The sequence below is a fragment of the Cricetulus griseus genome, chromosome 2, assembly GCF_003668045.3.
Source record: "Cricetulus griseus strain 17A/GY chromosome 2, alternate assembly CriGri-PICRH-1.0, whole genome shotgun sequence".
NCBI lineage: Eukaryota > Metazoa > Chordata > Mammalia > Rodentia > Cricetidae > Cricetulus > Cricetulus griseus.
Window position 1 is genome coordinate 4,792,770 of NC_048595.1, and position 25,619 is coordinate 4,818,388.

At 49.4% G+C, this 25,619-nt stretch overlaps 1 protein-coding gene across 2 annotated transcripts in view; it reads left to right on the top strand.

Annotated features, from left to right (window-relative positions):
- The window catches only part of LOC100762490 (calmodulin-binding transcription activator 1), an 831,381-nt gene that overhangs the window by 281,291 nt on the left and 524,471 nt on the right, over window positions 1-25,619 (top strand). Inside the window, exon 5 of one of the 2 annotated variants that reach the window (XM_035439381.1) lies at window positions 980-2,283. The exons of the other annotated variant lie outside the window; for it this stretch is intronic. Within the exon in view, the coding sequence (XP_035295272.1) occupies window positions 980-1,091 (112 nt within the window). The 3' untranslated portion in view covers window positions 1,092-2,283. Of the gene's footprint in view, window positions 1-979; window positions 2,284-25,619 lie in introns of those variants that run through there. 2 annotated transcript variants of the gene reach the window in all.

Genomic DNA, 25,619 nt, shown 5'->3' on the forward strand with positions numbered 1-25,619 from the left:
TTGATTTGGGGATTACCAGATTTGGCCACCCAATGCAGGGCAACGAGGTGAGAGTACCATGTTGTGCTCAATGGCCTGTGAAAGGGAGGCTCATTTACAGGTCCCAGACGGTGGTAGTGGCGGACGTGGTGAGGACTAGACACTGGGCAACAGCTGTTGGGACTTTACACAGGATGGCTCTGGGCTCCTTCCCTCAGCCAGGCACACGGACACTTGCCAGACAGGTGCAGAGCAGGGGGCAGTTTATTTTGGGAGAGTGCCCGCCTGCTATCAGTGGCACAAACTCTTTAAAAGAGGAAATGAACTTAAGGGCTGCTTGGATCTCAGTGTGTTTTATACACCAATAAAGCCCGGTTACTCTTGATTTCTGGGAGAAAGAGCTCCCAAATCAGAAGCAATGGCTAAATATTACGCAGTAAATGTCCTTGAACCCAGTAACTGCCACAAACACTTAACTTCTCTTGCCACCCGGGACTGGAGGAAATTGGCGAAAATATAGCCAACCCATGTCCTGCCCACCAAAGTGATGTTATTATCGGTGAAGGATGGTGAGCCTGGGATTTGGGGCTGATTTTAAAGACAGCCTCTTATTTTCTGCCCAACTCTTTAAGTTTTTATTTTTGATATGTTTCATGCTAAATCATCAGAGATCTGCAGCCATTCTCTTCCAATTGCTACGGCATTTCTATTAGCAGTGACAGGGCCAGGTGCTTTTGTTAACTGTAAGGTGGCTTTCAGGGCACTGACTATTGGGTTGAGGCTAAAAGATGGAGTTCTCGGCCTGCCACATGTGGGTGAGCACAAAAGTCTTTGGCGTTGTCAACTGGAACCAGGATTAGAGCGAGATGGGTTCTCTGTACCCTTGGTCCTTCGTTTGATCCATCTATTCTCTCTGAGCTATGATGCAATGGGTTCTGGCTTTTAGAATGTTCCTTCATGAGACAATGTGTATTCATTCAGTGTCTTGTTGCTGTGACAGAACACCCTGCAAGGGACAACCTCAGGAAACAAAGGCTCAAGGTCTGAGGCTAAACAGTCCATCCAGCAAGGAGGCGGGGTGGCAGGAGGGTGAGGCTGCTGGGCCACCGTGAGTCTTCCGGAAGCAGAGAGAGATGGATGCTGATGCTCTGCTCACTTCTCCTTCTTTTTGCAGCCCAGGCCCCGCCCTTGGGATGGCAACACCCACAGATGTGTTTTCACTCCTTGGTTAACTTAATATAGGAACTTGCTAAGAGATACACCCGAGGATTTTCCTCTTTGGTGATTCTAGATTCTGTTGGGTTAATAATGTTAACCACCACACTCTGGGAATCCAAGCAGGAGGAAAGAGCTATTTATGAGACAGAGTTAAAGTCTCCAGAACATGGTGGGGTTTGCATGCGTGCATGCACGCACACACGCTCTCGTGCATTGTGCCCGCAGTACTTTAGAATGTTGCAAGGCTGGGGTTTCCTCTCGCATTTCAGCCCAGGGATTTGGGGATTGATTGAGAAGAGGATGTAACTTCCGGTCATCCTGGACTCTGACTTCTTGGAGCATAATGGATCATGAGACTTCTTGTCATGATGTAGGAATGAAAGGTCCATATTGACAGATTGGTAGCATTTAGTAGCATTGTGGCAATTGCACGAAAACCCATTAAGCTCCTTAAAAAGCACCATCCCTCTCTTCTCTCTCTCCTTCCCTCTCTCCCTCCCTTCCTTCTTCCTTTGCTTTCTCAGTCACCCCAGTGTTACGATGACAAGTGTGCACCACCATGCCCAGCCTCCCTGCTTTTTCTTCTTTATTAGAAAGTTGAGCTCCTCTCCAGTCTGTCTTTCCTGGGTCATCAGGAGCATCACAGGGAAGATAACATCTATGACCCTGCTTTGCAGGTGTGAGTGTCCATGTCTGTCACAGACTGCCACTGCTCTTGTCCGTGAGGGGTGTCCCTCAGCGCACTGGAGGCTTGGACCTCGGTGACATCGATGGGATTTCCTTCAGGCTCTGGGAGTTTGAACTTCTTTACTCCAGGCAGAATGAACACTCAGACTCCTGCTCCCTTCCCATAATGCCCCCTGTTTATGCCTGAAAGCTTCCGGTCCCAGGAGGACAAGTTGCCCTGGTTGTTCAAGGACCTTCCTAAATTAGTTGTTGAGCTGAGTTTGGGTTCCCCTCCCCCACCTTTTCCAGCATTGAAATTAATTGGTGCAGTTAACTGCTGAGCTCCCACAAGCCAGTCTCCTGATAGTAAAGAATTAATGGCACCAATACTCCTCTGAATGGGAAGGCAATGCAAGTTCTGTTTGCAGCTACTGTTAATTTCATTTTAGAAAATTAATAAGAATGAATTGCACCGCTGACATTTATAGAGTTTGCTAATAAAATGATACATTGTTTGTGTGGAAGAATCCTTATTAAATTAATTGTTGTAATCAGTCCACATATAGACGTTGGTATAGGAACTGCAGAGGGGCCCTCTGTTGTTTCTGAGGCTTGCTGGGTGCCTTAGGGATAAACATTGTGCTTGCTCATCCTAATTCAAGAGAAGGCCCTGGACGTCCCTCACACCTGTTCATAATGAGGTATGTTTCAAAAAGTTCTCAGGACTGGGGGCCCTTGGGGTGGCAGTGGGGCCGCCACAGGACTGAGTGGGGAATGCTCGAATGGCCCGTATTGTGTTATAAGCAGGTGAGATCTTAAGCCTGAAAACTCATCCTCGGGGACATCTTTGTTTGTCACTTGCTTCATGCTTGGCAGGATCATAATGCCATTTGGAGCTGCAGGGAATCCATCCTCCCCACCCTGCCCTGCGGATTTATGATCTTGGAATAGAGTCCTCCCTCTGTCTAGAGTGTTAGCTCTTCCTTCAGGCCTCGGGAAGGTCGCTTTTGAAGACCACCCACACCCATCCGGACAGGCCCCATTGCCTCTTCCTTGTACGGTTTCTGAGAGCACCTTGTGGCCTTTCAGTTTTTCTGTTTAGTTTGGTTATTCCTCATCTGGCCCCACCCATGTGCCAGTGGGGGATTTTCAGTTGGGTTTGCTCTTGGGTAACCCAGATTCCTGGAGCATTCTCTCCATGTACACTGGTGAGATGAGCAGAATGGGTTAAAAATTGGGGATCTGAGTTCTGTGAAGCAAGAGACCTGAGCTTCCTCCTTGTTATTCTTTGTAACAAGAGGTTCTTGGTCCCGGCTGGTCCCGGCTGGTCCCGGCTGGTCCCGGCTGGTCCCAGCTGGTCCTGGCTGGTCCCAACACCCTCCTCAGCCCCAAATAAGCACACAGACGCTATATTAATTATAAAACTGTTGGCCGGTGGCTAGGGCTTCTTATTGGCTAGCTCTGTCTTCTTATTAATCCATTTCTACAAATCTATGTATTTCCACATGGTCTTGGCTTACTGGAGAAGGGTACAGACATGCTACTCCTTTGGCGGGCTACATGGCAACTCCTGTCTGCCAACACTTCCCAGAATTCTCCTCGTCTCCTAGCCCCACCCATCTTTCTGCCTCATTGGCTGAACAGTGTTTTATTCACCAACCAACAAGAGAAACATATACAGAAGGACATCCCCATCAATTCTTTCTTGAACATCTAGCCTCACAATTGGCCAGCACACCAGCGTGGCCTACTGTAGCACTTGCTAGGGGTTAGCTGCTGTGCTTGATAGTTTGTACCATGAGGGCTGAGAGATGGCTCAGAGGTTAAGAGCACTTTCTGTTCTTCCACAGGATGCAAGTTTGGTTCCCAGCACTCACACTGGGTGACTCACAACCACTTAACTGTAGCTCCAGGGGAATCTGACGCCCTCTTCTGTCTTTGTGAACACTCTTACACCACACACACACACACACACACACACACACACACACACACACACACACAAAATCTTAAAATCTATACCATAGCTCTGCCAGGCAGGGAAGGGCTGCAAGGCCACAGGACTTACGGAGCTTAACAGCATTAGAACTCTTCATCTTCTCTAGACATAGTCCATGATGACAAGGACTGAGAACACAGCCCAGGAAGCCATTCTACTGTCCCTCAGCAGCAGCCAGGAGTTGGAGGCACCAGTAAGGGCTTCCCTCTGTGAGCCAGAGTGGCTTGACTGTGCCAGCCAGGTGGGCCTCCTGAGCATTCTTGGCTAGATTCCCCCATCCCTACTCTGAAGCACAGGCAGTGCAGGACCAGCATGGTGGGAACAGACCCTGTTAGCATGGGTGGGAAATCCAACCCAGTAGATGATGATTTAGAAATGCTGACCTCTTCCCATTTCCTGGGAAACATACCACCTTCCTATGAGCCAGGATGGGTGAGGCTGAAGATTGAGGCAAGAGGCTTCTCCCAGGAATCCTGTTTATGCTGGTAAGGAGGGAGCTGCTATTAGTTATATAATTAATTAATTGGATTGGTATAGATAGCGTCTTCACACCAACACAGAGGGGTCTAGTAATAGAATTTTCCTGTAATGAACACTAAATGCTTTTGGTCAGTAAGCAGTAAAAAACTCCATGTAGGAGGAGGAAGGGCAGAGAGAGGAGAGAAGAAACCAGAAGCAAAAGAATGTGGTGGTTCTGGGGGCTCTTTTTATCCTTTCAGGCTTTCTTGACCCCAGTCCTGCTCTTCCTTGCCCCTAATGATCGGTGGACACTTTGCCATGGACCAGTTTCCTCCTCTGTCTGTCAATCACTGACATAGACCCTCTCTCCAGGGCCCCCTGGATGCCATATTGTTATCTCGACTCTGCCTCTTTCCCTGAGTCATACCCTGGATTGCATAATTTGACATCCCTGGCTCTCCCAAGAGCCGCTTCATTTTCAAAGACAACTAAGCCCAGCTCTTCTCTTCTCTGTGGCTCTTCTTTGTTTACCTGGCTCTGATTGGTCACTCACTGGGCCTGTGTTGTGAACTCATCACTTCTCTCTGTAGGCTCAGAAGTCTTATGGTGTGCAGGGCACTGAGATCTCTCCAGCATGTTCCTGCTCAGGGCTATGTGCCTTTGCTATCAACTTTCCTATCCTTTCCTAGCCTTGTCTAGCATCAGATTCTACTTGAGAGCCTTGGAGATGTCCCAGGAGACAAGGTCATACTCACTAGGGTTGTTTCCCTGCCTCTACCCCTGACTGCCTGCATCCAAGCTCCTCCTGTGGGCAGAGTAGGCTGCACTGTCCCCTGTCATCGTCCTTGCCCCCATCTTTCTCTTTACTCCACCATAGGCCTCACATTGTTTCTCCACATCCAAGCCTGGTTGCCTCTCCTTGGACACTTTTGGTCCCAGCAACTTCCCCAAGCCCTCCTTCTCACTAGATTCCTAAGGCTCAATATTTGCTTATGTCAGTGGGTCAACTGTCTGTCCAGAGTTCTAAGTCTGCCTCCCAGAGGGAAGGCATGTTTCCAAGGACAAGGCCAGGCTGCCCCATCAGTTTCCTAACAACCTGGTACTGAGGTAGTGTTACTTTGACAGAAGGGTGTGCAGTGTGCACAGTTGTCACAGTGCAGGGGTGTTGCTTGGAGGAGGACACCGGGCAATCAAGGCCCAAGGTGTAGGGTCAGTCTGGGGCCAGAGGGCTTGGGAACCTGATGGGGACTGTGAAGTTGATGGTGCCTTGCTCAGGTCTAGTGTAAATGACAGAGGGGGATGAACCAGTGGCCACCTTGGAGCACCAGATCTCTGGGATGGATAGGGATAAACTCATTCCTGGTGAAAGTGCTCAAGTGACGGGAACAGAACAGAGATTCCACTGGGATGCTTCAAACTTCCCAGAGCTAGCAAGGTGCAGAATTCTCACACTAGTTAGCTACAGCATAGACTTAAAGATGATCCTCTGAGTGACTTGGGCCAGATACAAAGGGATAAACACTGCACAGTTCTACTTACATGAGGAATCTACAAGAGTCAAATTGGGGAGACAGACAGATGATCTATTTCCTCAGTCTGGGGATGAGTGCTTTATGGGACAGAGTTTTGCCTGAAAAAAAGAAAAAAATGTCTTGGGGATGAACATTGGTGACAGCTATTCAGGGTGGGACAACTCTCAATGCCACTGAACTTGAAAATGGCCAGACTGGTGACTTTGCTGTTGATTATAAAATTTGATGTGGCTGTAGCTTCTTCCCCATTTTCTGATGGGCAAAGTTGGGGATGTTTCTGTGTGTCCTGGGTGTGGGTGGGTGGTGCCAGTTTGGGAGGATGTTCTCTTACCCAGGTATTGTGTGAACAAATGTCTGTCCACTCCAGACAGGCCGCTGGGGACAGACTGATGAAACAACTCCACCCTGGTCCTTAATGAATTTCCAGGAGTATGGGTGAAGGGTTGCTTAGAGAAACATGGCTGGCACAGATAGCAGCTTAACTGAAAAGCACATTGCATGGGTGAGTGGGGGACAGAGTCTCCTCTTGGTAATAATTGTTACTGCTTGTATAATCCTGGGATCTTGGACAGCTGCCTTGCAAGTCTTGTAATTTTCAGAAGTGTCCAAAGCCTTCTAAGTTTTGTTTACTTCCTGAGACTTGTATGTTTCCTTCACTGTCTGAGTCTTGGCAGTCTCCTTCCTCCCTTCAGCAGGGAATGTTTCAGTTCCGATTGAACAACTATACAGCAGAATGCCAGTTCATGTATTTTCTTCAACTCTAACAGGAAAAACCTTCATCCCTATATGGTGACCTTTGCATTGCGATGGAATGGAGACCTGGTCATGTGTGCAATGTCATAGGCATTTGGACACATTCCTTGTGTGTAAATGAACAAGTACAAACTCTACCACTGTTAGCAAAGCAGGAACTGTGGCGCCAGGGAGTGTGAAGGCAATCCCTGAACAGTGGGGACTTCTTCCCAGACCCTGGATTAGGCACAAACCACACCCAAACACCCGTTTTCACAGAAAGACCTTTATTAATCGGGGAAGAAAAGTCAAAGTGGCTGCTTTCTGACCCAGGCAGAAAGCAGCGACAAATGACGTTGCAGGTGTAACTTTTAAGAGGAGGGCAAGGGAGGGCTTGCTAGAATGGGCTAGGTGGTAAAGGAGATGGGGGATGAAGGAGCAGGGGACAGGGGTCTTTGCCCCAGAGGGACTGAGGACTTCCTCCTCTGGAGAGAAGAGACAGATGTGGCAATAAGCAAATGGTGTTTATAAAGGTAAAGGGGGAAAGCCCATGTTAGGAAGAGGTGTTTAATTTTAATTGGGTGTGTTAATTAGGTGAGCCAAACAGGACTTTGGGTTGCTGGACTTTAATACTTTGATAGCTGGACCTTGGTAGTCAGCCTCAGGAGGATGCAGTGGCCAAGTAAAGGAAGAGACCTTGGTGGCTAGCTTTAGGAATGCCGTCTAACAGATTTTAGGAAGGCAGAGGGGATGGGGGAAAGGGGCAAGGCCTACGAGAGCCACATGCTCCAGTGGGTTAGTGTCCCTTCAGAGTGTGTGTTGGGGCGCCTGCCAGGACTTTTGGGAGCCCTCCCTGCCTGAGGTACCTGTCCTCTGGAGTTGAGGAGAGGAGTTAGCTGTGAGCTGGATCCTGACGGTGTGTCTGGTGAAGTCTTGTGATGCTGGGGACCGCGCTAAGCTCCATGCAGAAGTGTGTCCATTCTAGATCCTGGGTCTTTATTTGGAATTATAGAATGCCAAACAGAGAAACAACATGGAATCCACCACCTGGGAACCCCTCAGGGTCTATTGAAGTCGCCAAGGCAGAGGCAGAGTCTTCTGTATGCCCAGCAGGGGAGGGTGCCACCCACACTGGCCTCTGGTGCAGACTCGGTGAGCTTCCTGTGTCCTTGGCTGTGACTAGCTGCCTGTGGAAGTGGTAGCACTGATATGTGTGTGTATGCATACATGTGTATGTATGTGTATTATATATGTGTGAATGTATGCATATATGTGTATGTATGTGTATTATATGTGTGTGAATGTATGCATATATGTGTATGTATGTGTATTATATATGTGTGAATGTATGCATATATGTGTATGTATGTGTATTATATGTGTGTGAATGTATGCAATATGTGCATGTATATCTATATATGTGTATGTATATCTATATGCATGTGTGTATATGTATGTGAAGGTATGCATATATGTGTATGTATGTGTATTACATATGTCTGAATGTATGCATATATTTGTATGTGTATCTATATATGTGTGTATATATGTATGTGTGTGTGTCTACATATGTGTGTGAATGTATGCATACATGTGTAGACAGAAGTTTCTGTCCCACCTAGTTCCACAGCTGTTTAGTACCAAATAAGATCACAGATGCTTATATTAATTATAAACTGCTGGCTCAGGCTTCTTATTGGCTAGCTCTCAATTAATTATTACCCCATTTCTATTAATCTGTATATCTCCATGTGGTCTTAGCTTACCCATGATTCCCAGGCTTCCTGCTTCCTCAGCAGCTACATGGCGTCTTCCTGACTCTGCCTACTACCTTTCTCTATCCCTGTTTGAATTTTCTGCCTGGCTAAATCCTGCCTGTTCATTGGCTGAGACAGCTTTATTAATCAATCAATAAGAGAAACATATATTCACAGCATACAAAAGGACATCCCCATCATCTCTTCTTTCTGTCTAAATAAAAAGGAAAGTTTGAACTATAACATAGTAGAATTACATATAACAAAACAGTTATAAAACATTCACAACACACAGAAGGAACCCCCATCATATGTATGTATGTATATCTATATATGTGTGTATATTTACATATATGTGTATGTATGTGTACCTATGTGTGTGCATGCTTATATGTGCATGTATGTATGTGTGTCTTTATATGTGTGTGAATATATGCATATATGTGTATATGTGTGGTATCTATATATGTATGCTATGTATATGCATCTGTATATATGTGTATCTTTATGTATGTATGTTTGTATCTATGTTTGTATATATGTTTGTATATGCATATATGTATATCTATATATGTGTGTGTGTTTATGTGTGTATGTGTGTCTGTCTATGTATGTAGTATGTATGTATGTATGTATGTATGTATGTATGTATGTATATGAGTGTTTATGAATGAGACCTGAGAGTTGATATCATATCCCCTTTTTTCTTGGAGCCTGGTCATATCTCTGGTATCTTTTGGGTGGGTATATATGTGTGTATTTGTGTCTGTCTATGTATGTATGTATGTAGTATGTATGTATGTGAGTGTTTGTGAATGAGACCTGAGAGTTTTTCTTGGAACCCGGTCACATGTCTGGTATCTGCTGGAGACACTGTTGTCCCCATCTCTAGCCTCCTAGGGTCATACAGTGGCCAGCTTCTGACTCCTGTTTTCCATGTTCTTTTATTATTTTAGCTTTCTTAAAAATGTGCAGGTGAGCATGTAGATCAATGTCAAAGAGTTTTAAGCTGCTGTGAGAAGAACCAGCCTCCTGTCTGCCTTTTGGCCCACTCCTGTTTCTCCCAATGGCCACTTCTTCCTCTCCTGGTCCTGAGTCTTCCTTCTAGACTTGAAGCTTCCTGACCTTATCTTCTATTTTGTATGCTTAGCGGACATAGTTCTCTCACTGTGCTAGTGGCTGCCTGCCTTCCCCAGGGTGTCCAGCCCTCATTTCCCTGGCTCTCAGCCTCTAGAGATCCTTCACTAGTACCACTTGCATTCTTCCAAATGGAGCTGTTAGCGTGTTGCTTGGGCTAGCTGGGCCAATGGCCTGGAAACCCAGCATGGAAGCTTGCGATATCCCCTTACACACATACACACACACAGACACACAGACACACACACACACACACACACACACACACACACACACACACACACACACCCCAGATACTGAATCCTCCCAGGTCCTGGGAGAGTTCATTGGGCCTCCTCTGCTGTCTCCAGGTCCAGGGTCATTTACACGTGGATGTCTCATGTGGAGCCGAGGCTGGGTGGAGACAGGCAGATGTACTTCCTGGTGCATTCACACAGCAGAAGTGCAGACCTACTACGGCCCCACCTGCCTCTAGATCTCACCCTCTGCTTCCCACGGTGCTTGCTGCTTCCCTTCCGCCACTCTGCAGGCCACAGCTCTTGGTTTCTTCCCTGCACTGTCATCAACAAAGCCTTACTGGGAGTGACCGTCTCTTCCTTACTGGCCTCCTTGGGCCCCGCCCCCAAGTAGGGTACACCCCTCATCACCCCTGGTCTGTGCCTTTGCTGGGTGCTCACACTCAGCTCTGCTGCTGCTTGGAGTTCACTTCCAGGAAGTAGAAGACGCCCCAGGGTCCAGCGTCTTCCTTGAGGGCTGCAGGAGCTGAGCTCTGTGCGAGGGTGGAAAGGTCAAGGGCCATTATCAGACTCTGATGTTGTAGCCTCCTTAGTACTTTTAGTTCTGAGTCCTCCTGACCTTGGCAGAGGATGTGGTATGAACACTCACTGGCCCCAAATTCTGGGGTTCCGGAAGTATTCATAGTCATGGGGGGGCTATACATCTGAGCTGAAGTGACACCGTGAGCCTTTTATCTTCACACATGTGTGCCTGTGTCTTTCTTGGGTTGCACTGGGATGCATGTCACATGGGTGTGACATTGCTCACCTGATACTGTCTTAACAAGGAGGAGTTGACAGGAGAAGAGGGAGTTTCTACTAAAAGGAAAAACTTCTGTCCCAGTTGGCTAATACCTTCCTCTGAGGCAACTCTAAGGGAGAAGGGATACTCCAGGGTAGGGCTGGATCTGGGTCCTGGTGCGGGGGGGGGGGGGGGAGGAGGAATAAGGCCTGCAGGGCAAGGAACTGGCTGGGCTTCTGGAAGACTTGCTTTGGCTTCCCTGTGTGCTTCTGCCTGTGACTTGTAGGGATTTCTGGGCCACGTTGCCTTTTCTTTTTGGCAGTTTAGTAGGAACAGGGCTTAGACTGTGGTGGAATTGGAACCCGAGCTGCTGCCTAGACTGAGGTACCTGCTAGATGAGCCAGCTGCCAGACTGTGGGAAAGCTGAGGAGAAAGACAATGAAATTATGCAAAGAGCAAACTTGGAGGAGGGAAACAGATGGGTCTTACTGTTTCTAGACCTGCACTGTGAATGTGCCATCCTCACAAATGTCACATAAGATCAGCCCCCTCCCTCCATTGTCACCGGGTCCCAGAGTTCATTTGATGGGCGGGCACTGGGAGATCTGTCCCCTGGTTCTGAGGTGGACAGAGTTCTCTCTGGGAGAAGAAGCACCGTCTTCCTCTCTGACTAAAAATGAGCCTCCATCTTCTGAGCTGCAGGAGCCCACATTGTCACCTTCACGGGGTTGCCAGCTGTTTTCCTCTCCTCTCTATGGAGTCATTCAGTCCTTTGAGCACCTATGCTTGCACTGTGCTGGGCTTTGGGATGGAATTGAATAAACTAGAAAGACTTCTAGAAACTGGAATGGTGAGGGGAGAGAGTGCAGGGAGTCATCCCCTTGGGCCTGTGGACTTGGAGAGTGGGAACGGTGGCTTAGGGTGGGGACCTCCCCGGAAGTGAACATGTGAACTTGCAGGGGGACAGATTATCACTGGCCATGGCTGCATGGCCTGCACAGAGCCACAGTGTGCAGGAAAGAGGGGGTGTAAGGCTGGATGGAAAGTCCTTGCAGGAGAGCAGAGTGGGGTAGTGACTGTGAAAGGGATGCTTTGGGGACTGGGGATGAGAGGGTGGGCAGTGGGGTGCAGGCTCCCAGTGCAGAGTTCGAATGGAACAATCTGACAAGGGAATGTTGGGGTTGTGGAGGTGGCTCAGTCGGCTAAGTGCATTTCAAATAGGTTAGGGGCTGAATTTGAATTCCAACTCCTGTGGAAAAGTTGGGCCTGGTGACAAATACCCACCTCCCTGCCAGTGCGCAGGAGACAGAATTGGCAAGTTCCAGGGTCAGGGAGACCTGATCTAAAAAACTATGGTAGAAATAGAGGAAGACACCCAAGAGGATCAACCTTCAGTCTCCCCACACACTCACACGGGTGCTCAGTCAACTACACGCATCTACACACGTGAACACATACACACATCCTCCCATTCTGCATACCCACCCACAGGAGAAGGAGAAACAAAACAAACTGGGAACAATGAGTGGATGCTGCTAACGCGGTTGCCTTGTTCTCTCTGGAGATGGCCAACTAGAGAAGGAGCTAGAAGGGTGAGGTGGATGGAGAAACCTGGTGTTTCTGATGGATGAGAAGGTGCAGGCACTGGCTTCTTGATGGTGTGTGTGAGACGGTGTGGTCTCCAAGCCACTCCAGGAGCAGAGGGACCCACGGAAGCATGGCGGAACTGGTGTCACACCTGCCCGATCCATTGTCCTTTTGCCTTCTGTGACCCCTGAAACCTACACCTTCCCTCCCCTCTGCATGCTCAGTCTTTCCTTATCAGTGGGTATCCTGAGTGATGCCTGGGTAGAGGAGGGGTGTCCCAAGCTGTGGACCTGGCTGGCCCAGACAGCCTTGTGGGGTGGGTCCATTTGCGTGCTGACCATGGTACCACTGTATGGTGATGGACAGCAGAGGATGTTTGGGATGATTGCCCTGGAAAGAATTGCCAAACTTTGACGACCTCCTCCTTCTTCTTCTCCTCCTTCCTCATCCTCCTCCTCTTCCCTCCTCCCTCCTCCTCCTCCTCCTCTTCCCTCCTCCCTCCTCCTCCTCCTCCTCCTCCCTCCTCCCCCTCCTCCCCCCCTCCTCCTCCCCTCCTCCTCCCCTCCTCCTCCTCCTCCCTTCCCCCTCCTCCTCCTCCTCCCCTCCTCTCCTCCTCCTCCTCCTCTTGCACAGAGTCTCCAGGTGAGGAGGCTAACACATCTTCTGTTCACTTTATGAGTATGAAGTTTGGGTCAGCCTCTAAAAATAGAATTCTGGTCTTAGCTACACATCCCATCAGTGTCTGTTGGGATTTCCCCATAGCTACGCTGTTTCTCTAGGGCCTAATTTCTTAAGCTGGTGCCAGAGGGTCTGTGAGGATACATATGAGTTTCTCAGTTTATTAATTTTGCATTAAATAATTAATAGTAAAGTTAATTGATGAATTATTCAATTTTCAGGTAAAATGGGATGATAAATATTCATAACTTATTTTATTAAGGGAATTTCCATTTCCTATGTCATTAAATCTAGATTAACGAAGGCTGATTTTAAATGAAGATTGAAAACAATTGTGCTTTGGAATTAATTTACTGAGTTAAGGTCATTGTGTTGTGAGTTTACCCCTTGCCAGAGAGTTTGTGCTCTTTCCTCTGGAGAAGGGTCTATTTGACTGAAGTCACAGGACCATCGCTTTGGAAACTTCCGCCAGGTCTGGGGGAAGCTTCCCAGGACCCACACTGAGGTACACAGGGTGAGGTGGCATCATGTGACAGGCAGAGCTGGGGCTTCTTGCTGCCCTGCTTAGCCTCAGCCACGTGTTGTTTGTTCCCAAACTGCAGCATGATGTGTTAGCCCAGGCCAGGTGTGTGTGTGTGTGTGTGTGTGTGTATGTGTGTGTGTGTGTGTGTGTGCATGAGAGAGAGAGAGAGAGAGAGAGAGAGAGAGAGAGAGAGAGAGAGAGAGAGAGAATGTGTGTGTATGTGAGAGAATATGTGTGTGTCAGAGTGTGTGAATGTGTGTGTGTATGTGTGTGTGAGAGAGTTGTGTATGTGTGTGTGAGTGTATATGTGTGTGAGAAAGTATGTGTGTGTGAGAGTGTGTGTGAGAGAGTGTGTGTATGTGTGTGAGAGTGTATGTGTGTGTGAGAGTGTATGTGTGTGAGAGTGTGTGTGTGTGTGTGTGTGAGTGTGTGTATGTATGTGTGTGAGAGTGTGTGTGAGAGTGTGTGTGTGAGAGTGTGTATGTGTGTGTGAGAGAGTGTGTGTGAGTGTGTGTATGTGTGTGTGAAAGTGTGTGTGTGTGTGAGTGTGTGTGTGTAAGAGAGAGAGTATGTGTGTGTATGTGAGAGAATGTGTGTGTGTCAGAGTGTGTGTATGTGTGTGTGTGAGAGAGAGTGTATGTGTGAGAGTGTGTGTGAGAGAGTGCATGAGAGATTGTGTGTGAGAGTGTGTGTATGTGTGTGTCAGAGTGTATGTGTGTGTGAGAGAGTGTGTGTGAGAGAGTGTGTGTGAGAGAGAGTATGTGTGTGTGAGTGTGTGTGTGTAAGAGAGAGAGTATGTGTGTGTGTCAGAGTGTGTGTATGTGTGTGTGTGAGAGAGTGTGTGTGTGAGAGAGGGTATGTATGTGTGTGTGAGAGAGTGTGTGTGTGTGTGTGTGTAAGAGAGAGAGAGAAGAGAGAGAGAGAGAAGAGAGAGAGAGGGAGAGAGAGAGAGAGAGAGAGAGAGAGAGAGAGAGAGAGAGAGAGAGAGAGAGAGAGGAGCCTCAATGTCTGTCTGAAATAGCTGTAGGGCTTCCCCACCAAGTTGTCCAGGCCGTGTGCAGGGATTTCCTAAACCATCAAAGCTCTCAGTGGCTTCTGGTTGCTTTGGTGTTTTCTCGCTAGCCGATTCCTTTTAGATCTGGTTGATGTTAATATGCTAAGAGCACAACCCTGCAAAAGGTGCTGAGGCTGTGTGGACCGTTTCTGACTTTGCAAAGCCCTTGGGGATCTAGTCTTCAGTCTTCCTCGTTCTGAGGAGGAGGTAATGCTGTGAGGTACACTGAGCAAGAGACTAGGGAGAGGGGGAAGAAAAGAGGGACATAGAGAAGGAAGGAAGGGGGAGAGGAGTGAGAGGGGAGAGAGAGAGGAGAAGAGGTGGGGAGGAGAGGAGAGAGACAGGAAAGAGAAGAGAGGGGAGAGGGGAGAGGAGAGAAAAAGGAGAGGGAGAGAATTGGGGGAGGAAGAGAGGGATTTTTGCTTTAGAGTTGGCTCAGTCAGTATTGCTTGCCCAAGGCTACTCTGCTAATTAGCCACAGGAACTGGGAATAGAGCCTAGGTCTCTGACTCTTACTGGGGTGCTTTTAAAGACTTCACTGTCTCTCTTTAATGGCTTCGGATCACTTCTACCTGCCCACCCTCAGTGGCAGGGCCCCCAGGAGTGTCAGAAGCTTGTGGGCCTGGCTGGCTCTGCCCCACCGAGTTGTTCATTATAATTTTCCAGTAGACCTTGTTTTCTGTGAGGACACTGATCCCACACTAAGCCTTGGTGTCAGAGGAGGGCTCTGGATGCTGAAGCTCCGGAACCCACTTTCCCCAAATTATTCCTAATTGGCTTGGAAAGAGGCTTCCAACAGGCAGGTGGCTTAATCTCTTGCCTTTCTGGTGTGACTCAGGAGGCTTGAGGATTAGTTCTGGTTTGGGAGACTGGTCTGGTTAATTTGGGAGTTAAGATACAATCACTATTATAGGGATGGAAGTGGCTGCCTCTGGGGAGGGATCTTAAACCACCAGGGACAGCCTGTGACACACTGAAAGCTGATGGCAAGTGGGTGCAGGGAGGAGGCCCCAAAGTGTAACAATCACTGGCCTGTCCCTTACAGAGTGTCTACTGTGACCTAGGGCTGTGGTGGTTCCTGTGGCAGAAGACGATAGCATGGCCCCAAATCTATTCGGAGAGCTAGGTCACACACATCGGAGATAACCAGGGAACAGTCTATACAACACACACACACACACACACACACACACACACACACACACACACAATTCTGGTGCATGTGGTGTGTGTGTGTGTGTGTGTGTATGTGTGTGTGTGTTCGAGAGCACTTGTGTGTTCATGGGCTGGAGAAGAAAGGCAAAGCCAGGCCAGGATCAATCAATCCCAGATGCAATTGATTTCATTGGAAAAACAGCACAGCAGTAAGGGTGAGTGTCACTTACAAGGTCACAGACAAGGCACAAGAGGAATGGCATTTGGACTTTTCTCTTCCTTAGACCACAGGGAACGGACTAATTGGTGTGTTTGGCATCAGCACTAATAAGGTTCTAGGGGCCAAGGATACTAGGAGAGGGGCTGTGAGCCAGGGACCACACAAAGAGCACCAGGGAGGAGGCCGGCTTTGGCAGGATGGCTTCTTGGTGTTTAGGTTGCCAAGAATCTGGCAGGTCCTGAAAAAAAGAAGCAAGGTTGGCTTTTCCAGACTGGCTCACCATAACGAAAAGATGCCCTTGAAGCTCAGATATGGTCCCCATTTGTAGATGGTGTACACAGACCCCAGGGGTAAGAAAGTTCCGGATGCTGGGACCCCAGAGGTGAGAGGGTTCCCAAGGCTGGGGTTCCACACTACTCCACACCAGTCCATGGAGAGAGAGCTCACCACACTAAGCCCCCAGCCCATGGAGTGAGAGCTCACCACACTGAGACCCCAGCCCATGGAGAGAGAGCTCACCACACTAAGACCCCAGCCCATGGTGAGAGAGCTCTCTACACTAAGCCCCCAGCCCATGGAGAGAGCTCACCACACTAAGAACCCAGCCCATGGAGAGAGAGCTCTCCACACTAAGACCCCAGTCCATGGAGGGAGAGCTCTCCACACTAAGACCCCACCTATGGAGAGAGAGCTCACCACACTAAGTAAGACCCCAGCCCATGGAGAGAGAGCTTTCCACACTAAGTAAGACCCCAGCCCATGGAGAGAGAGCTCTCCACAATAAGACCCCAGCCTATGGAGAGAGCTCACCACACTAAGACCCCAGCCCATGGTGGTCTATTTCAAAAGGTGCAGTTGTCCTCCTGCCTCTGTGCAGCTCAAGGAGCATGAATAGAGATGTCTGACGGTCACCCTGATGGATTCCCCAGATTGTGCAGTTCTGCTTAATCTGGAGTGGTTTCTTTCCCCTGAAAAGACAATTGACAATGTTGGGGTGGCATTTAGGTTGTCTTGATGGAGAGGGCATGTGCCTGGCATCTGGTTGATCAAGGGTTCCCTACTCACAGTCATATTACAGTGCTCAGGAAAAACCCTTTACATCCAAGTATCACCTAGCTCCAAGCGACCACTGTACTCGAGACACCCCACTCTCTAAAGCCAAGTCTACACAAGAGCTTCCTTCAAGTATCATGGTGGTCAGGAGCCAGACCCTTGACTTGTACCCCTCTTATGTCCATTTATTGGCAGGAGGTTAGCTGTGTCCTGACTCAGTTTCCTCATTTGCACAGTGGAAAGAATGGTGCTACTTAGTGCTGCAAAGGAGGTGTGCCCAGCACTTAGCGTTGACACTGCGAGTTAGAGTGCTTACTATGAAGGTGTTTCTAATAATTTATTCAGAGTCCCCAGTGGCCCTGGGCTCTGGACACACACACACACACACACACACACACACACACAGAGACACACACACAGATAGACACACACACACAGACACACAGACAGACAGGCACACACAGACACACACACACACACACACACACACAAACACATACACAGACCCATTCACACAGACATACACACACACACAAACACACACAGGCACACAGACAGACAGACAGGCACACAGACAGACAGACAGACAGACAGACAGACAGACAGGCACACACAGAGACACAGACACACATAGACACACACACACTAACACACACAGATACACACACACACAGCTCTGTTGCTCCTACATTTTAGATTGTGCACAATGACAGCCAAGGTCCCAAGTCACTGTCACATATTTATTTCTCCCTCTCTTTCCCTCTCTGTCCCTGTCCTCTCCTTTTTCTCTTCATCCCCCTCAAATGTGTGTAGCTCTGGCTGATCTGGAACTCACTATGTAGCCCAGGCTGGCCTTAAACTTTCTTTAAAAATATTTTTTGAGACATGGTCTTACTATGCTGCCTTGACTGGTCTGGAACTGTCTATATAGACCTGGCTGGCCTCTAACTCACTGAGATCTACCCGCTCCTGCCTCTTGAGCACATGTCTTTAAATAAAAATAAATTCATTTCTGTGTGTGCCTTTGAATGGGTGTCCAAGTGCCGTGCTGCATATATGGGGGTGGAGGCCAACCCGTGCGAGCTGGTCCTGCCCTTACACTGTCTGTGCCAGGGTAGAGTGTGGCTCGTCAGGCTAGGTGGCAGGTCCCTTGGCCTGCTGAACCCTCTGGCTGGCTCTGGCCTTGGCTTCTTACCTCTGCCTCCTGGGTGCTCAGATTCATACTCTTGACCACCCAAGTGATTGATCTGTAGTTGGAATAATAGCTGAGGTTCAGGAAGGGAAGCAAGGACCCCGACAACCTGGGTTCCAATATTCATCAGGCAAGTGTGCAGAGTGGGAGGGGCTTGCCAAGGGAGGCAGATGTGCCCAGGAGGCTGAGCTGACAGCCCCAGATGCCTTTTCTTTCTCCATTCTCAACCTGCCTTCAAATCATCTCAAAGCCTGGTACCCATCCTTTCTCTGCGCCTGCTGGGTAAGAGCATTGGGCATCTGAACCACCGTGTCCACTCCAGGTCCCCACAGCTGCCGTGAGCATCTCATCTCGAGCCAGCTCACTTCCAAGATGACTGACATGTGAATGGTGGGTTCAGGTCCTCGGAGTATGTCAGACTGAAGGCCTGGCTCTTTGCTGGCTGCTGGCTTGGGGCTGCCCTCAGTATCTTGCCCATGTGGCTCTGTAGCCTAGCAGCTGGCAGACAAGATCCAGTTTCTTGGCCTGCTCATCTTCCAGGTGACATCTGCCCACTTTGGCTGCAGGCTCTTTCTCAGAAGGGAGCCTGTTGGTGCCAGTCCCTGTCAGGGGAGGGATCACAGGACCTGTACATTCCAGGGGTGGGATGACAGGGGAGCCACTCAGATGCCACCTGTCATCATCATACATTAGGTGAGAAGGACAGGCACTGAGATGGATCAGAGGCAGAGCAGGCTCAGAGCCCACAGTGAGCATCTCTTCCTGTTCTGGGACTGACTTCTCTTATAGATGAGTGGATGGGTGGGGGTTGGGGAGGTGGCTAAATCATTGTTAAAATGCTTGCTGTGCAGTCATGAAGAGCTGAGTTCATCCCCAGAACCCATAAAAAGCTAGTCATGGTCATGTGATCTTGTAACCCCACTGCTGGGGCAATAGAGACAGGAGGAGCCCTGGGGCTCTGTGACAGGGCAGCTTAGCCAGCCTGATCAATTCCAAGGACACCGAGAGACCCTGTCTCAAAAATCCAAGTGGAGAGTGCGTGAAGAATGACACTCAAACTTGATCTGTGGTCTCACAGTGATAGGTATATGTACACACACACACACACACACACACACACACACACACACACACACACACAGGATAGATGGATTCAGGTTGGCGAATGTGCTGGATCCTCCAGTGCCCAGGGGAGACAAGAGTGGTCTTCCTGTGAGCTGTGGAAACCCATTTGCAGTCCCTGGGTGGTCTGCAAAGAGGCAGTCTGTGGTTACTATGGCAGCCTAGACCACTAGTCTGGTTGCTAGGTAAACATGGGCAGATGAATCATCTTTCTGTTGGCCAGAGTGGCAAAGCAGAGTCCTTAGAATTTGGGGACTGGGGTGGCTAGACTCTTCTCAGACAGAAGCAAGGGGCAATCAGGGGAGCGGACTCTGCTTTGCCAATTCTGTTTGGTTCTTACTGTGTACGCTCGGCCTTTGAGACTCCGGTCTCTGGTGGGTTGGAGAGGGAGTCCTGGTCATTGAAGAAATGAGTTAGCTACAGCCCGGGGCGGCTCTGCTTCCAATTTATCTGACTTTCAAGTGATTCATTCAGTCCCTTCCTGGATCTTGCTGCTGGACTCTGGGTGATAGCTTAATTTGCACAGGAAACCTTGGTACAGTTAGACCACACACTGGCTTCCAGGATCTGCTGGGGCTGGGGACGGTGGCTAACATGGAACAGAGTACATTTATTTTCTGGGCCACGTACCCCTTCACCACGAACAGTTAGAGTTTCTACACTTTCCCCTTTTAAACCCTTCTTTTTCCAAAAGTCTGGGATGTTCAGTGGTAGCTTAAGAGACATCAATTTGCAATGATTTTTTTTTTCTTAGCCACTGGGCTTCAGGAAGAGTCAAGAAACCAATAATTAATCCTTGTGACTGCTTATCCCCTGTGTTTGAAAATGACCTAGTGGCTGAATTGCTCCAGCAGGCTGGGCCAGCCTGACCCAGTTCAGTCCCTGCCTAGCATGGCTTCCTTCAAACATGTGGACTATGAATTATTCAGGCCCGCTGCAGGGGAGACTGACACTCTTCTTGTAACAGTTAATCAGTGGTCTGGGAGGCCATCACATCCACACACAAGCACCACACGCACCCTCCAGGGCAGGTGAATGAGGAGGAAGTGTTGTGCCCTCTCCTTCAGCTGGGCTGGACCCTGTGGAATGGCTCTCTTCCCGAAGCAGCAGACGGTGACCTCCAGGGTCCTTCTGGGGGACTCCTGTTCCCAATATAACTGTGGAAGGCTTAGGGCGGCTCAGACTCACTGCCCTGCTGCTGTAGGGCAGATGTCCACACAGGTGTTTTAGTCTGGCTGGGAGGCAGGAGCTGGGAAACAGTTCTCTTGCTCTCTAGTTGCCAGGGGCCACCCACACCCCGGGCTGATCGCAGCATTTTAGTGTTCCTGGGACCTCTTCCCCTCTGGTCTTTCCCACACAGTAGGTGATCCAGAGCCCCCCATCCCCCCACTTTGTGCTTGTTGGTTATCAGTCTTCCTTCCTACCAGAACCTTCCTTGGTACTTGGACCTAACAAATGGGTCCCAAGGGTTATAACATAGGTAAGGCCTTCCCACCCTTTCTCCCCTTCCCATGTCCATTCACTCCCCTTTCTCCCTCCCCTCATCTTTCCTTCCTTCCCCTCCCCTCTTCCCCCACCCTCCTGCCTCTCCCCCTCCCCGTTTCTGCTCCTCTTCCCTTTCCCTTCCTGTCTCCCCTCGGCCTCTCTCCCCTTCTCCTTCCCCTCCCTCCCCCTTCTCCTTCCCCTCCCTCCCCCCTCCTTCCCTCCCCTCCCCTCCCTCCCCTCTCCCTCCCCTCCCTCTCCCCTCCCACTTCTCTCCCCTTTCTCCTTCCCTTCTCTTTCCCCTTCCCTTTCTTCTCCTGCTCCCTTCCCTTCCCTTCTTGTTTTCATTCCAGGATCCAGGCTGGCCTAGAACTTGCAACCCTCCTGTTCCCGCCTCTCTGGTATAGGCATGGCGTGCACGGCCACCTGGCTTTTCTGGAGATGTCTATTGGGAAGGAAAGCTCTGAGCATTTCTAAGCAGGCAGTCCAGTATCATTTTAAGATGGAAGCCTTTGGACATAGGCCCAGGTGCTCTTTACCTCTGCCTGCTGTGTGCTGAGCATGGTGTGCGTGTGACAGCAGATGAACAGTGGACAAGTCTCTTCATCCCCCTGAGCCCCAGGTTCCCTCATCCCTCCCTGTGAAGTGAACACTTAACTCCCAGGGCTGTGGTGCAGTTCAAGGGAGACACCTGGAAATGGAGTGGACTGGGAATCGAGCCACGCCAGGGGTGGGATGGACACAGAAGCGGGGGTGGGGTGGGTGGTGAGTGGTGGTACTTCCTTCAGGTCCATGGCACCCAGCTGGAGGCTGGGTTACACCTTTGATCATCTTATGTGTGTCTCTGTTCAAATCCATTCTCTTTTAGGATGTTGGACCATGCATCCCTTAGGGAAGTAGACTGACTGTGTGTGCCCTAAGGTTCCTAGAAATCATAGCAACCGTCTTTGATGAGTTTCTTTGAGGCTTCATACAGGCTGGTCATGCTACCACTTTCTTTTGGTAACTTCTGAGGACTTAGGCTCTGTCCTTCCTGGCTTTACAAGGAAGATGGAGGCGTGAATGGTCTACTCGAGGGCACATGGCTGAAGAGAAGCCTGGCTGAAGGCTGACTTGAGATCCTGCTTAAGATGGGACAGTCTTTCATCTTGGGCTCTAGATCCTTCTCTTCATAAAAGGCCAGCTTCTGATGAGTGTCAGGGACTGCCTCCTTCCCTTCCTGGCAGCCTCTGGTTGCTTTTCATTTGGGGGAGGGGGTTGAGATGGAGTCTTGCTGTATAGCTCAGTGTGGCCTTGAACTCACTAGCTCCTGCCTCAGTCCTTTGAGAGTTAAGATGACAAGCTTGTGGCACCATGCTCAGCCCCTAGCACCCTCTGGTCCTTGGCACATGATGGGCAGAGATCACTGTCCTCCAATGTTGAGCCACGCCTGTAGTGATATTTTGTCTATGATCTAACAAATAAAGCTTGCCGGAAGATCAAAGAAGCAAAGCGGCCAGCCACTAGAGAGTTCTCACCTCTACCAGTGCTCAGACTGGTAGGGTGATCCTGTCCTCAGACTGCTCCCTGCTGCATGGATCCTCAGATTCACTGAGACTGCACTGCTCTCCACCAGACCTTAGTCTTCACTGAGCTCCTGTCTCCCCCAGCTTTATATTCCTCTCTAGTGCTGGGATTAAAGGCGTGGGATCCCATTGCTGGAATCACCATTGTGTGAGCTCTGTTTCTCTTTTAGACTGGATCAGTTTCGTGTAGCTCAGGCTAGTCTTGAACTAATAGAGATCTGTCTGCCTCTGTCTCCTGAGTGCTGGGATTAGAAGTGTGTGCCACCACTGCCTGGCCTCTATGGCTAGCTAGTGAGGCTAGCTTTGCACTCTGATCTTCAGGCAAGCTTTATTTGTTAGATCATAAACAGAATATCACACAATCCTGTTGGCACTGTGTCTCCAGGGACTGTCTTTCCAGGATATGGTGCTGTGGTTCCAGGGATGGTCTGACCTCTTGCCTATTTTGTAGCTCACTCCCTGGCACAAAGGTTCTGCTCCTGTGTGCTGCCTTTTTGGGTGATATGTCCTTTGTCCTCATGCTTCTCCTTTTGGCCCATTGGTAGCAGTGTCTTGGGGATTCCCATGCCCCCCATCTCTCCTGGCCCCTACACACCAGGCTCCTGGTTCACCCCAGGGGAGCTTAGCATCAGCACAAGAGGCAGCAACCTGCTGAAATGCAATGTGTGCAGATAAATTATTCAGTGAAACCCAGTCTAACTTTATTAAGCCCAGAATTGTCCTTTTCTGTCAGAAGCCATAGATGGAGGCTGCGTCAGCCAAGTCAGCTCCTGGGCTGAGGACTGTGGCTGGCTGAGGGCCAAGCTTCCCTTCATGGACTCGGGGTGGGCTTTCCAGGGGTGCTCTTGCCAGTGTGCTTGTGAGGGCCTTTTAAACAGAAGGACTGGAGGGAGGAGCCAGCTTGGGGGTGGGGTGGGGACAGTGCCTGTGTGGAGAAAGGGTAGCCTCCACCTTCAGAGGGAAGGACTGTGGACAGGTATCTTCCAGTCAGAGCATCCAGGACTACAGAGAGAGGACAGACAGACTTGGGCAAGAAGGCCTCACAGACAGACAGACCAGTTCATGCAAGTGTGTTCATGACATTAACATTATAATAAAGATTTTGTGGCATTTTAAGTGCTTTGCAGATTAATTTATATTCTAACAAAGTAATGAGAAAGTGGCTTTTGTCCAAGAGGTGAGATATGCAAAAATAACCTTTACACGGCTCATAATTAACCTTTAATGGTATTCGCTCGCGTTGGTGATGTGCTTTATGCTTCAAAACTGGAACGGGCAGGAAGCTGTTCTGGCAACCTTGCATCCAAATCCCTGATATGAGGCCGTGTTGACATAGGAGATTTTGCCTCTCCAGGCTTCTAGTCCAAGGCGAATGATTCTGAGGATCTGGTAGTGAAATAATCCCAGGGTACTTGGCCTTGCGGCCATGCTGGCTTTCCTTTTTAGCAATTCCTGATCTTCAGGATACACCCTGTGCCTTCTAGTCACTCTGGCCATGGTGAGCCAGCTATGGGTTAAAGCCCCCTTAGTGAGTTTGTAGAGCGCCCTTTGAACTTTACCAGTGTGTGGGGGAGGGTGGACAGAGCGGTGGGGTATATCATGATGTGTGTGCATATGTGTGGGTTCACTGCCTGTGTCCATGCTGGCGGAGGTCAGAGGAGAGTGTCAAGTGTGTCGCTGCATCTCTTTATTCCCTTGAGACAGGGTCTCTCACTTGCTGGGCAGAGTGCCCCAGTGACCGTGCCCCACCTTCTACAGCACTGGGGTGGCAGGCACATACTTGACTGTGCTTGGCTTTGTACACGGGGCCTGAGGGATCTGAACCCAGCCAGGTGTTCATGCTTGCACATGCTCTTCTCCAGGCCTCTTTTCTGTCGTCTGTCTTTTCCTAAAGACCCAGTGTGTTCTGTGTCTCTGCCTTCTAGGGCCCTAAGAAGGTTTTAGATTCCAGCGAGGGTGCTCCGTCCAAAGGCTGTGTTCCTCGGGCCTGGAGCCTCACAGATTTCCACACTCTCATCTCTAATGATGGTTGTAACCTCCTCTGGAGGAGGACCAGGACATCCTGCCACTTAAGGGTAGGGACAGCTCCGGGACTTATAGAATGGACAGTGCCAGCATGTTAGCCCATTTTGTCTGAGTGCTGATGTATTATTTATCATTTTACTTCAGAGGTGGCTTGGGAGTTAGGGCTGTTTCTCACTGTATCACTACAAAAGATTTGAAGTTCCTTGCTATTTTGGATGACATATATCTCCACATATCAGGTAACTAGTATTTCACTTTCGTGTGCAAACATGAACTGAACATCATGAGTGGGGAGTGTGTTTTGGTGACACAGGGTCTCTTGTGTGTCAGGGGCTAAGGCAAGGACCTCGATGGAAGGGCAGGAAGCCTGAGGGGGCGGCTTGCTGTGCAGACTACAGAGCAAAGAGCCGCACCAGGATGTGTTTGCAGACTTCCAGAGCCGAGGCTTATGCTGGAGAGTAGTGTGTGGGGATCTGGGGGTGCAGAACACGGTGTGGAATGAAAAGTGGTTTGCTAAGCCAGTAACTTCTGTATTTCCCATATATCCAAGCTGTGGTTCACAGGCAGCCTGGGGTCTTAAGTTCAGGCACCACCTAATTTGACATAGCTCTTAAAGGACCCCTGATGTCAGTTTCAAATTTCAGAAATTAAAGGATTAAACCCATCTGTTTCCTTCAAGATTTTGCTAGCGCTTGGTCCTTTTCATTAAAATGACCCCATTTGCTCGAGCTCCTTCAAACCAATCCTGAGCTCCTGTGAGCCCGTTGGAACCCCACCTTTCTTTCTGTCCCCCTGGGGTCTCAGCCAGGTTCATCAGTCAGACTAGCTCAATGCAGAAGCTGGGGAATCCTGTGGAAGCCGGAGCTTCAAACAGAAGAGAGATGCAGATGAGAGGGCCTCAACCTCACATCCTGCTGTTTTCCAAGACCAACAGGGGCCCAGGGGAAGCAAGCGACCAGCAAAATCCAGCTGGCCATCTTTAATTCTGTCTTGTGAAAAGTGAATCCTGGGGTGTCAACATGGATGAAACCTTGAACCCAAAGTGCAGGGGAAAATGCTTGTCACTGGGAGACAGGCTGCTGCAATTCAACCACTCTGGGGTCTTTCTGGGGGGTCCTCAGGGAGTGAAGTGTGTGTAGCTCAGAAGGACCCCACAAGAGGAAAACTGGCATCCCTGCATTTGTACCTTTGGGGAGGGTTAGGGGTCTGATGTACCATAGGGACAATAGACACAACTACTGCTGATTGAAAACCTAGAGTCTGTGTCAGCTGGGAATCTGCTAGAGGATTAGGCTGACATGAGCTCACCACTGTGACCTTCCCTGGCTTCTTTTAAGCAGGGTCCTTAGTAAATGCCAGCCATTGTGAAGTTCAGTAGAGGAGAAGGCTTATTGCCCTCGGGGAACCCCGTGGAAAAGGCTAGGTGAGTCATCTCATTTCTAACCTGGGCCTGTCTGAACAGCTCCC